This window comes from Heterodontus francisci, chromosome 6 (genome assembly GCF_036365525.1).
Source record: "Heterodontus francisci isolate sHetFra1 chromosome 6, sHetFra1.hap1, whole genome shotgun sequence".
Classification (NCBI taxonomy): Eukaryota; Metazoa; Chordata; class Chondrichthyes; order Heterodontiformes; family Heterodontidae; genus Heterodontus; species Heterodontus francisci.
Window position 1 is genome coordinate 93,029,083 of NC_090376.1, and position 12,399 is coordinate 93,041,481.

General features: G+C 45.2%; 1 protein-coding gene across 1 annotated transcript in view; it reads right to left on the reverse strand.

Moving 5' to 3' along the window:
• LOC137371443 (progesterone receptor-like) overlaps nt 1–12,399 on the reverse strand; it is a 386,043-nt gene that overhangs the window by 295,719 nt on the left and 77,925 nt on the right. The window contains exon 3 of the mRNA XM_068034058.1: nt 11,847–11,998. Within this exon, the coding sequence (XP_067890159.1) occupies nt 11,847–11,998 (152 nt within the window). The remainder of the gene's footprint in view (nt 1–11,846; nt 11,999–12,399) is intronic.

A 12,399-nucleotide genomic window follows, 5' to 3' on the forward strand; every position in this document is an offset into this window, starting at 1 on the left:
GTTCCCAGATTCACTGGACTGTACAATTTTGGAATGGACTAAGTGTAGGAGCAACGGATAGAGTTTCTCTACAGAAACCAGACAAGGATCCAATACTGCATCACTGGACAGATAAAGACATTGCAGAACACTCAGCTTGCCAATGGTGACAAGCAAGGCTACGTTCTCTTGAGGATTCTACATAGCCACCAGTTTATCTGCCATCTCCACCACTTCATCATAGACAACAATGCTAACAACTTAAAAAGTATTTCAGATTGGGAGGATGAAACAATGAACACAAAACAGAAGGGGAAAGGAACTGATAATTGCAACAACAATAGCATGTTTAGCTTAGAGGCAGGATCTCCACGTGGTCAGACACTGCACGAGTAAACTGCAGCCAGGGGAGGGGGAAAGGTTAGTGCAGGTGCCAGCACACTGGCTGGGCAAGGTCATACACAATTGCTGCTCCAGAGGACTCAAATGAGGCGGCATAAAGCACTTTCTGCATTGGCTCGCCTGCCAGAAAGCCTGCGGTCACTGTCAAGGAGCATGAATGTTGCACAGAGAAACCTTGTTTTGCACAGAGCTTGAAGCCTATCTTTTCCAGCGAGGAAGTGGTGGCAAACTCCATGACCATATTTTAGAGCCAACCATGATGCAGTGTCAGTTGGCCGAAGTCTCAGCTTCACGGTAGCACAAGCAGAAGCCACCCAATGTCTGAGTGTAGTGGTAGTTCAGACTGATGTCATGCAAAAATGCTGCCACAAATGCTCAGACTGCTACCAGCAGGGATACCAGTGTTCAAAGGGGCTGGGAGTGTCACAGCAGTCCAGCAAACTGTCCTCCAACAGTAATTAGGATTGCTGAGGCACCACCCTAGGGGAGTGGCAGTGGCTCCACAGAGCAAGAACTGCTGCCCTCTCTCAAGATGACAGCATTCATCCTCTCACCACTGTCACTTTGCCAATGTCTTTGCTGTTGCCTGTGAGCCAGCCAGCCCAGACTGCTGCCATCCATGCCTAAGTGGTGCAGTCCAAAGCTGGGCTCTCTGGGGCCCAGAACTGCTCACGCTCGAAAGTGTCCTGCAAGGCCATTTGCAGTCTTCCCCACTGAAATTCAGTAGCTTTCCTCCAACCATGCTGGAGCCACTGAGGTGGCACTGTGTTGGAGGACAAAGACACGCAAAGGCACATGGAAGACAGGGACTAAGTCTGATTAGTTGACTTTTGTATGTATTGGATGATTTGTTTGATAAAGTCAGTTTGGAACATTTGGCCGGAATTTTACATCGGGCAGTGGCCCCACCCACTGGCCAAATGTCAAGGGTGGGTCCGCCTCTGCTGGGCCTGGAAGCAATGCCATGATTTTACATGGCCCAGGTCATTAATTGGCCCTGGGTGGGACTTACACCCCTTAGAGGCAGAAGGTCCGGCCTCCAAGAGCTGCAGGCCAATCAGTGGGCTGGCAGCTCTTCAGACCCAGCAGCGCCAGTAGGAGCGGTGGCCACTGCTGGGACAGCACCCAGCGAGAGGAGCAGCAATGGAGGAGGCCCGGGAATTGAGGTAAGTGTGTGGGGCCTCGCCAGGGACAATCAGTGGGCCCCGGTGAAGTTGGGGGGGGGGTGAGGGTTGTGGGGTCAGTCGAGCGGGGTGGGTGGGGGGATGCTGCAGCAGGGGTGGCTTATTCCGTGGGGGGGCCCTCCATGAGATACAAATACAAGATGCCCAATCAGGAGGGTCCCCTTCCCCGCCCACAAGGAAGCCACCAGGTTTAACTGGGTGGCCTCCCCAACTGGTGAAGTTACTGGCCGCCACTGGTAAAATAATAGCGACAGCAGGAGGGTGCCCTTAAGTGGCAATTAATTGACCACTTAAGGGCCTTAATTGGCCTGGGTTGGGCAGGCAGTCAGTCACTTCCCCCACTGCACGTACAATTGCAGCAAGGGAGGGACGGCGATGGGAACCGCACCCCCGCCTCCCACTCAATTTTACGCCCCCCGCCACCTCCCCTCCACCTCTAGCCCACTCTTGGCAGGGGGCGTAAAATTTCAGCCTTTGTTTTGCAATGGCTTTTATTCCAGAATTGTGGAAAAGAGGACACTATGATAGTCAGTAACAGGGGGCAGGGAAGGCATGGGACACACTGCCGCCACTGTGCATTGGTGGTGAAGGAAATGAATGGTGAAGGTGGTGGATGGGGTGCCAATCAAGTGGGCTGCTTTTTCCTGGATGGTGTCAAGCTTGAGTGTTGTTGGAGCTGCACTCATCCAGGCAAGTGGAGAGTATTCCATCACACTCCTGACCTGTGCCTTGTGGACAGGCACTGGGGAGTGAGGAGATGAATTACTCATCACAGAATTCCTAGCCCTTGACCTGCTCTCATAGCCACAGTATTTATATGGCTGTTCCAGTTCAGTTTCTGGTCAATAGTGACCTCCAGGATGTTGCTAGTGGGGGATTCAGCAATGGTAATGCCATTGAATGTCAAGGGGAGATGGTTAGATTCTTTCTTGTTTGAGATGGTCATTGCCTGGCACTTCTGTGGCCTGAATGTTACTTGTCACTTATCAACCCAAGCTTTAATGCTGTCCAGGTCTTGTTGCATCTGGACACGGACTGCTTCAGTATTTGAGGAGTCGTGAATGGTCCTGAATGTTGTGCAATCATCAGCAAACATCACCACTTCAGACCTTATGATGGAGGGAAAGTCATTGATGAAGCAGCTGAAATGGTTGGGCCTAGGACACTACCCTGAGGAATTGGTGCAGTGATGTCCTAGGACAGGTATCCAGGCAGCTCCCTGGATACTTGGCACATACTTGCAGTACCCTCCTGGGATGGTCGCATACCAGCTGCACATTTTGAGCAAGCAAATATTTTGACCCTGGTGGTAAGATGGCTCTTGTTGTACCTCTGCTGTGTCTCGGTGTTGAGATTCCTCACTAGGGTCATCAGCCAGGTCTTGAGCAGGTACCCCTTGATCCCCAGGAGCCATTCATTGAGGCTATCTCTGGAAAGAGCTGCAGAACCCAAGACTGCTGAAGGATGAACATGTCATGGCAGCTCCCTGGATACTTGGCACATACTTGCAGTATCCTCCTGGGATGGTCACATACCAGCTGCACATTGAAGGAGTGCAATCCCTTCTGATTGATAAAAATACTTGGTTGTTCTGATCATGCTTTGATTGCCATATGGGTGCAGTCTACAACACTCTGAAACTGTGGAAATCCTGTCACGAAGGCCACATCTGTGTCCAATTTGATATGGTTGGAAACTTGCAAACAGCGCAGCTATAACCTGGCTAATGAACCTCCTCATCAACCTCTGAATATGTGGACCCTATGGCACTGTGCAATCTCACGGGTGACAAAGTGACTTGCCCCTTAGAGGTGTCCAAGGCACTTGAAAAAATGGGCACTAAGTTGCTATCCCCACACAAAATCACTGAGTTTAGACTGAAGGATCTACTCCTATCAGCACAAGCCTCTGACTGTGGCTGACCTCAGGCTTGCCACTTTCACCCTTTATAGTTCTATTATTGTCAGTTTCAGTCCTCAATAGTTTCCTGCTGTGCACTCGCCTCCTCTAACCTGCTGAGTTGCCAACACAGCAGGTGACCTGTGCACTGTTGGGAAAGAGGGACTGCTTGCTTAGAATGGCTTTTAATTGCCTTTTTAAGTACCTCCATTGGCTTTCCGTCACAGTCATGAAGGGTCCCTGCTGCGCTCCCAACCTGCACCTGGGAAAGCCAAAAGGAGGAGGGGGGGTGGGATGACATCAGGACCCCGACCCAAAATCATTTTCTAGAATTTTCCACCCAGCCCGTCCCCAAACCTGCCTCCACTAGCCTGGGAAAATTCTCCCCCCACCCCCCCATGCATCATTGACTGACTGAAAGCAGGGACAGGTGATTTACTCCTGGGTCTCTGCCAATATCAATCTGCAAGAGCTACACAAGGTCCTACCTTGGTTTCTCTTTCTATGCAGTAAGAGCTCTACTCACTGCTTCTTTCAATAGAATGCCCTAGAACAGGAAGCCACTGTATGCAGAATACAGGGCACAAAGCCATGTCCTGCTACTTCATAACTGACTGAGTTGCAATGCCATGCCAACCAAATGTTAGTTTGACAAAGGTATAGTAAACAGAATTTGCCAGTGCTTGATTGTTGAGGGAGGTAGGGGAAATCCCAATTGACAGGTCTGATTCTTATTAAAAATTTAGATACCATATGCACATTTGAATATTAATTCTAATATATTTTTGATAAAGTTCCAGAGGAAAGGTGCTAACGTGCTGAATTTTGTTCAGCTCCCGATGTCAGGCTCTGTGGCAGTAGGAGGCCGGAAGATCGGAGCGGCAGCGGCCCACCACAGAACCCGACGCCGGGATAGATCTTCCCGGTGGCGGGGAGGCTCTGTGGCGGGCCCTCCGCTGCTCTGCGACAGGACCCAACTTTAAATATTTAAATGAGGTGTTTGCATGAATTAAAATTTAACCTGCAGAGATCTTACCTGCGGCTCCGGATCTTCAGTGTGACGGGCGGCACTCACACGCCTTCATTTTCCAGTACAGGGAAAGATGGCCCCACCAAGGTGGGGAAGGGGGGATCTCATTATTTGAAGTGTAGTGGTGGTGGGGGGGGGGGGGGGGGGGGGTGGAATGGGGTGAACTCTGCAATTTTAGTGTAGTGGGCGGAGGGGCGACCATTTATTTTCACTGTAGTGGGGGGGACGAGGGCAACTCTGCATTCTCTACGTAGGGCTAGCAGCCCTTTAAAAATGGCGCCAGCACCTGCACAGAGACAGTTGACGCCGTTCATGACATCGCCGCGGCCACCCCCGCCACGTGATTGTGGGGAGCAGCCGCCCTGCACATTCTAATGAGTCGCCGGGCTCAAGATCGTGGCAGCATGGTGGCGTGTGGCACGCACCTGCCGACTGCCATTTTTTACGCTCACTGCCACTCCTGGCAGTGGGAAAACAAAATGTAGCCCAACATCACTGAATGTATTTTTTTTTTAATCTTGTTTTTATAAATAGTACTCTCGAAACAGCTTTCTCAGATACCCAGAGACAGATACTTCTGTCAGGTCAGCACAATCTTTAAGCATGTAATATGTCTGCTTCAGGCTCCAATGGGAAAAGACATCTTCAGACTTCTGACATCACCATCTATTGATTTTTCCTGCTATTGTGAACCGTTTGAAGCAAAGCTACCAATGTATTTTGAGAGACAAATAAGAAGCATTTGTGAAAAAATATTAGAAGTGTAAAATTTATTTTACCTATTGGTCTGTTATTTGATAGTGTTTGATATAAAATTCTGATAGAGAAAACTTAATTCAAGCAAAAGACAGAAACACTGCAATTTTGGGCAGAGTATTCATAAGAGTCAAGGCCATGCAAGTCAGACATCTTTGGATTTTTGCCAGAACGATGCGTCTTTTAGCTTGAAGTACTTCACAAGGGAAAATATAGGAGCATGAAATAGTTTTGTACTTTACGTTTTCAGCAAGATACTGCATTTAGAAATCTTGAAAAACTTTTTTCTAGTTTAGAAGTACAGGACACTCTCTTACTGCTCACACGGATACAAAAATATGTTACATATTTCAGGAATATGAAGGAAAAATGAGTGTTGCATAGTTTCTCTTTTAAGAAGGATGTTATAAATAATGCAACTTTTACCACAGGGTGCAGTATATCCTATAGTGATATGGGGAGAGACCATGCTCTTTCAAAATAAATTGTATATCTTAGGCAGTTCCGATGGTGGAGAGCATTAACTTCGGTGCAACATACTTGAATTTCGTATCTTTTACTTACTTCACAAAAATTCATATTTTGAATGTTTTGCAAACTGTTCTGCAGTTTTTGTTTATTCTACATGCAAGCTTTAAAAATTGCACTGTTGAAAACAAGAGCAGCGTGTGTGGTCTATGATGTCCCAGCAGGAGACAGATGACAGCACACAGATAAGGATTATTTATTCTCTCCTCCCCTCACATACATGCTTGAAATACCATGATGAGATTTTTTAAAAATACACTATCTAGATAATGAACTTTATTTATAATAGTGAACACTCAATAACTAGAAATATTCTTACATGAATTCAATATTCACAGTATTTAAATAATGACTGACCCACCACTGCGGCAGGCTTCACTTGGAGGGCAGGAGCCCACAAACAAATCAAAAGGATCGCTACATCCTGAAGCACCTTATAATGATTTTTATCACATCTCCATAACTCAAGAAATGACCCATTAGCCAAGAACTGATCAGTGCTACAGCAAACTTTGTCATTTGAAATGCTAGGGAGGGTCTGAATTATGTAAATTATGTTTGAAACCAAGTAGTAATGGCACTGATGCAGTAATGCACAAAGTGAAGAGCACTGCAGCATACATATTTTCACGACCTGCTATTATTTCTTTTGCAGTTACATTATAAAAAAGTGAGGGAAGGGGTAATGGCATTATGGGCTGGACCCAGCTTCCATTTGTATTCAACATCCTAATTTTTCCGACCCCATTATTTAATAAATACCAAGCACTGACTGATGCCATATAAAATCAGAAAATGTTGGAAGTATTCCGCAGGTCTGACAGCAGCTGTGGCGAGAGAAATAGAATTAACAATTCCGGTTGCCATGACCTTTCATCAGAACTGTTCAGATGAAAGACCATTGACCTGAAATGCTCACTTTGTTTCTCGCTCCACAAATGCTGCTTAATCTGCTGACTGTTTCCAGCATTTTCTGTTTTCATTTCAGCTTTCCAGCATTTACAGTATTTTGTTTTTATTTTACTGAGTGATGCCAGTTGTTTTGTTCATTATAATTGAGGAACTATTTTCTGGTAGAGTGCTGGTAAAATAATAACTTAACTGTGCTCTTCACAATATCCATAGCTAGTAGGCTCAAATTTACAAATGCACATTAGCCTTACCTACTGGTCTCACATATTGGGAAATCACAAGTAATATGGCCATGGTTTCCTTATATACCTACTTGACAGGGGAAGCTCATCACAGGTATTGTATATTTATAAAATCAGTCCTCATGTCATCAATACTCTAGACTCACACAGTTTATCCTGCCCTTGGAGATGGGAACGGAGGCGGGGGGCACACAAAATGGCATGGAGTGGCGTTGGATGGTGTGCCCGAGGTTGTCCTGGCTCTATGCCATTTTTTCCACTGTGGGGAAGTAGGATGATGGTCCTCTCACCCAAGGACAATTGAGATACTTAATGGCAGTTTCTTGGCTCTGCTCACATTTAACTAATGCGGAGGGCCTGCCGCCATATGGCCACCCCCCGTGGCAAGATCCGCCCAGTGCCCTCTCCAATCCCTCCCATTCTACCCTTGCCAGAGCCTGCCTGACTGGCCCTGGAGACCCTGACCCCACTTACCTGGTTCCTGGGCTCTCCTCCATGTTCACTACTGCAGGCCTCCTGCAGTGGCCACTGCTCCTGGTGGCGTTGCTGGTGCTGCTGAGCTATTCGCCCTCCGATTGGTTGGAAACTCTAGAGGCGGGGTTTGTCCCTTTAAGAGACAGCGTCCCCGATGGCAGGCAGTTAATTGACCGCCCACTGTGGAATTTGGTCGGGGGTCCAAAACAGGGCCGAGGTAGGGTCAGCCCCCCCCCACCACCTTCTGGCCCGTTGCTGGGACCCTGCCATTGGGGTAAAATCCGGCTCCTGATGTTGAGTAACAGGTTTTCTCTAACATCAAATGCTATTTTAATTAATGAACTTTATGTGTCTACAGAACATAACTTGGCTCAAAAATTCTAGGGTCTCTGTTCTGCCACTGGAAATGTGCTTGATCTGGAATCACAGTCACCAACAGAGGATTATACAGACCCTATCCCAAGTTGTAGAGTTAAGGTTTCCTCCATATTTGGGTTTTGTAGCTCAAACTTGTAGGGTACAGCAGAAGCGCCCATCTGGGTGCTGGCAGCAATCAGTTTGGCACCTTTCTGCTCCAACGGGGGACACTAAAGCGCAGGAAAGACTGAAGAAATAGTTGTTTGTTTTTGTATTATTCTTGGACAGAAAATGTCCCACTGTCTTCCCTGACCATCAATTTCTCCCTGAACCCCCCCGAACCCTGCCACCCGCCCCCCCCCACCTTCCCCCAATCCTACATTATGACAGTGAAGTACTTCATAGAAACATAGAAAATAGGAGCAGGAATTGGCCATTCGGCCCTTCGAGCCTGCTCCGCCATTCATTATGATCATGGCTGATCATCCAACTCAGTAACCTGTTCCCGCTTTCATCCTTTGATCCCTTTCACCCCAAGAGCTATACCTAACTCCTTCTTGAAAACATACAATGTTTTGGCCTCAACTGCTTTCTGTGGTAGCGAATTCCACAGTCTCACCACTCTCTGGGTAAAGTAATTTCTCCTCATCTCAGTCCTGAAAGGTTTACCCCGTATCCTTAGACTATGACCCCTGGCTCTGGACTCCCCCACCATCGGAAACATCCTTCCTGCATCTACCCTGTCAAGTCCTGTTAGAATTTTATAGGTTTCTATGAGATCCCCCCTCACTCTTCTGAACTCCAGCAAATATGATCCTAACCGACTCAATCTCTCCTCATACATCAGTCCCGCCATCCCAGGAATCAGTCTGGTAAACCTTCGCTGCACTCCCTCGATAGCAAGAACATCCTTCCTCAGATAAGGAGACCAAAACTGCACACAATATTCCAGGTGTGGCCTCACCAAGTTTCCAGCAAGACTTCCCTGCTCCTGTACTCAAATCCTCTCATACCATTTGCCTTTTTTACTGCCTGTTGCACCTGCATGCTTATCTTCAGCAACTTGTGTACGAGAACACCCAGGTCTTGTTGCATATTCCCCTCTCTCAGTTTATAGCCGTTCAGATAATAATCTGCCTTCCTGTTTTTGCTGTCAAAGTGGATAACCTCATATTTATTCACATTATACTGCATCTGCCATGCATTTGCCCGCTCACTTAACTTGTCCAAATCACTCTGAAGCCTCTCTGCATCCTCCTCACAATTCACCCTCCGATCCATTTTGTGTCATTTGCAAATTTGGAGATATTACATTTCGTTCCCTCATCTAACTTCATTGTTTATAAGCTCTTTGGGACATTCTGAGATTGTAAAAGATGCTATATAATGCAAGTTTTTCTTTCTTTTCTTTGCCTCACTTACGTGTGGATTGCTGTTAGTGCTGCAGAGGCCCAATCTTCTAACACACTTCACTGGGGGAGCTTCCTGATACTTTCCAATATCGGGAGTGGCTTGGGCCTCGCCTGTGCCCCCCTTATGCCCAAAAATAGATGTGCCCAAATTTCTAGGCCATTATATTTTTTTACAAAGGAATTATTAGGCTGGGAAAAGTTTTGTTTGCAAATCTGTTTTCTATTTCAGTCATGCAGTCCTATCTTACATCAATGTTCAGACTGTATATCCCTGATTTTAAACTGATCCAGCTGGCAGGTCAGGTCAATGAATAATAAAATTAGGCAGGGTGTAAATCAGACACCTGACCTGAATGCGTCCCATTATTGGTGGGTTAGGCTGAAAGCAGAGCTTATATTTCTCCTTCATTAGACTGCCAAGGATGCAACAGATACATCACTAGCATGAGTAGATTATCACCAATACAATAGAATGCTAGGAACTAAAATGAACATTTTAAATGGAAATAAAAGAAAAAATTAAAAACACTTCAGTTGCTGTGGTTCTTGTCACAGACAACAACCACTTATCTGACATCCCATTACTCTGACACAGCTAAACTGCTGGTGTGATTACACAGAGGAATGTTTTGTCTATATGTATAATGATGCAATAATATTTTTAAAGGGACATATGCAGAACTTAACATGTCAATAGCATAGAGGGAGGCTATTCATCCTACTGTGTTCTGTGTCAGCTCCTAGCTAGAACAATCCTAAACTAATCCCACTATCCTGCTCTCTCCTCACTCCTTTATTTTCCTCTGCTTTCTTTCTCTTAAAGGGTGCAATAGTCTCTGCCTCAACCATTTCCTATGGCCATGCATTGCCTGCTCCTCTATTCAAGGAAGATTCTCCTAATCTGTCTCTTCACGATGTTAGTTATAATTTAACAACTCCTCATCATTCACTCCCCAGCCAGAGGCGATAGTCTTTCCCGACTCACTCTATAAAAAATCTTCAGCTAAGCCTCTAATAAATCTCCACTTAGCTTTGTCTGCTCCAATGGAAATAATCTATCTCAAGTCATTCCACCACTGGCATCATCCTGGTGTATGAGTACTGTAAACACTTTATTGGCCCAAAATTTAATTGCAATCACTGGAAAAGACAAATGGTGGGCCAGAGATGGGACGAGGGGCAGAATTTCCTAAACTAGGAGATCCTGGTCCTGGCCCTGGATGGGGTCCTGCCATATCAATGGTGGCTGGTATACCAAGTGAGATGAGGTTACGTACCTCGCCAAAGTTACTTGTGGGCTCCACTGGTAAAATCTACATCCCAGTAAGTGATCTAGACCTTGAAATGTTAAAGAAAACACATTCTCGAATAGCCCCTTGCCCAGGGGCCAATTGAAGCAGTAACAGGATCGGAGTGGGTGAGGGTGGGTGGAGGTGGTGTGGTTGAGTCTGGCCAATTATCCTACTGGATGGGAATCCAGCAGAATTTCCACAGACACGGAGAAGACAGGCACCAAAAGTGCCCCAAATGGCACATCTACCCATCCAAAACACCATGCAAAGAAGGTGCCCTCCAACTGACCCCAGCTACCTCAGCATGGGCCAATAGTACACAGTACAGTTCTAAAAACAATTTGCTGAAGTAATGACAATAACAAACAGAATCTCAGATGGTACTGATGGTTGAAAACATCAACTATTAAAACCTTAACTACCAGCAAAAATTAACTGCCATGGTCCTCTCTGGTTGGCATCCAGGCATAATTAAGACTTGACATTTTCTAAGTTGACGAAAGCAATGATTTTCAACTAAAGGATTACTGCTGAAAAGGTAGAGAGGGATTTTCACAAAAGTCTGATGAGAGTCCACAAGGCTGTGTGTTTTTAATACACCTTGTGTGCAAGATGCCATTTTCGGTGCACATGCTAAAAAGGAAAGATAAAGCTCCTGCTATGGGTTTGTACTGGCACAAGCAATGTCACTTCTAAAAAGTCCTGCTTTATTTTGCAGTATAAGTTGTTGAAATACTGCTCAACTTCTTTGAAAATATCTTCAAACTCTGTTGCTATAGGATGCTACATTCTACCTTTTGTGAGGAACTGACTGTTCTGTTAGTTCTCCTCAGTCAATAGAGGCTGAGTAAAAGCATCGGCTCGATGGGCCCAAATGGCCTCCTTCTGTGCAATAATGACTTTATGACTAGGTCAGCAAGCAAGGCTCCATGTAAATGTTCCAATGTTTCTGGATGGATCTTTCATTCATCCAGTCATGGTGTAAGTGAACCATGAAACTATAGTTCCTCCTTCACCTTGCTGCTACAATGTTTTCAAGCACTGCACAAATAAGTGCAGTAAACAGATTGCATAACTTCTAAAATGTCCATTCAGAAAACTGGATCTTTTTTACTGAACATCTAATTGGAAAGAAATCTAAATTCTAGGGAGCCAGCACAAGCTGAAGATTTAACTGTTTTTGTATCTCTTTTGAAACTTCATTATAACATATGTAATTATATATCCTGCAAAACAACTGTAGCAGATTCAAAACATTTCCATCAATGGAGACACAAATATAATCTCTTGAATAAGGTGAGCAGATTTTCACAAACCTGCTGCCAGGCTCAATACAGAACAGACAAAACAAGCATTATTTAATATTAAAAAAGTTCTACCTTCAACAGCCCTCTTGAAGAAAACCTTACAACTTCCACATGTAAGGACTCCATAGTGACATCCCGAGGCTTCATCACCGCAGATCAGACAGAGTTTCTGCAGACTCAGTCCAGGGGCAAAGTGAGAAAAATGGCCTCTTCCATTCTCTGGCCTTTAAAGTAGAGAAAAGAACAGATTTCAAAGTGGATTGACTTACCATTAAAAATAATTACAACAAAACATTAGCTTTAGAAGTTTTACATACAGCTTTGGTGAAAATTCACCAATCTCATGTCATTTTACATTCTCTATGTGATGTATTAGTTACATTCAGGTCATAAACTTGTGGATGCACAGATTCACTTTCAAAGTGAAAATTCTGCTGATATAGTAGACTCCTGTTAAACAGCAATCTTTTAATTGACAAAAATCAGCTAATTGGCAGATTTTCTTTTGAAGCCCATTTTTGCATTGAATGGTGTTTTACTTTGTTAGATTATCTGTCTTCTGGCCAGTGCCAATTAAGGATTTTTTGTGATGGCTGTGCGAGGGTGGAAAAACAGAAGTATCTTT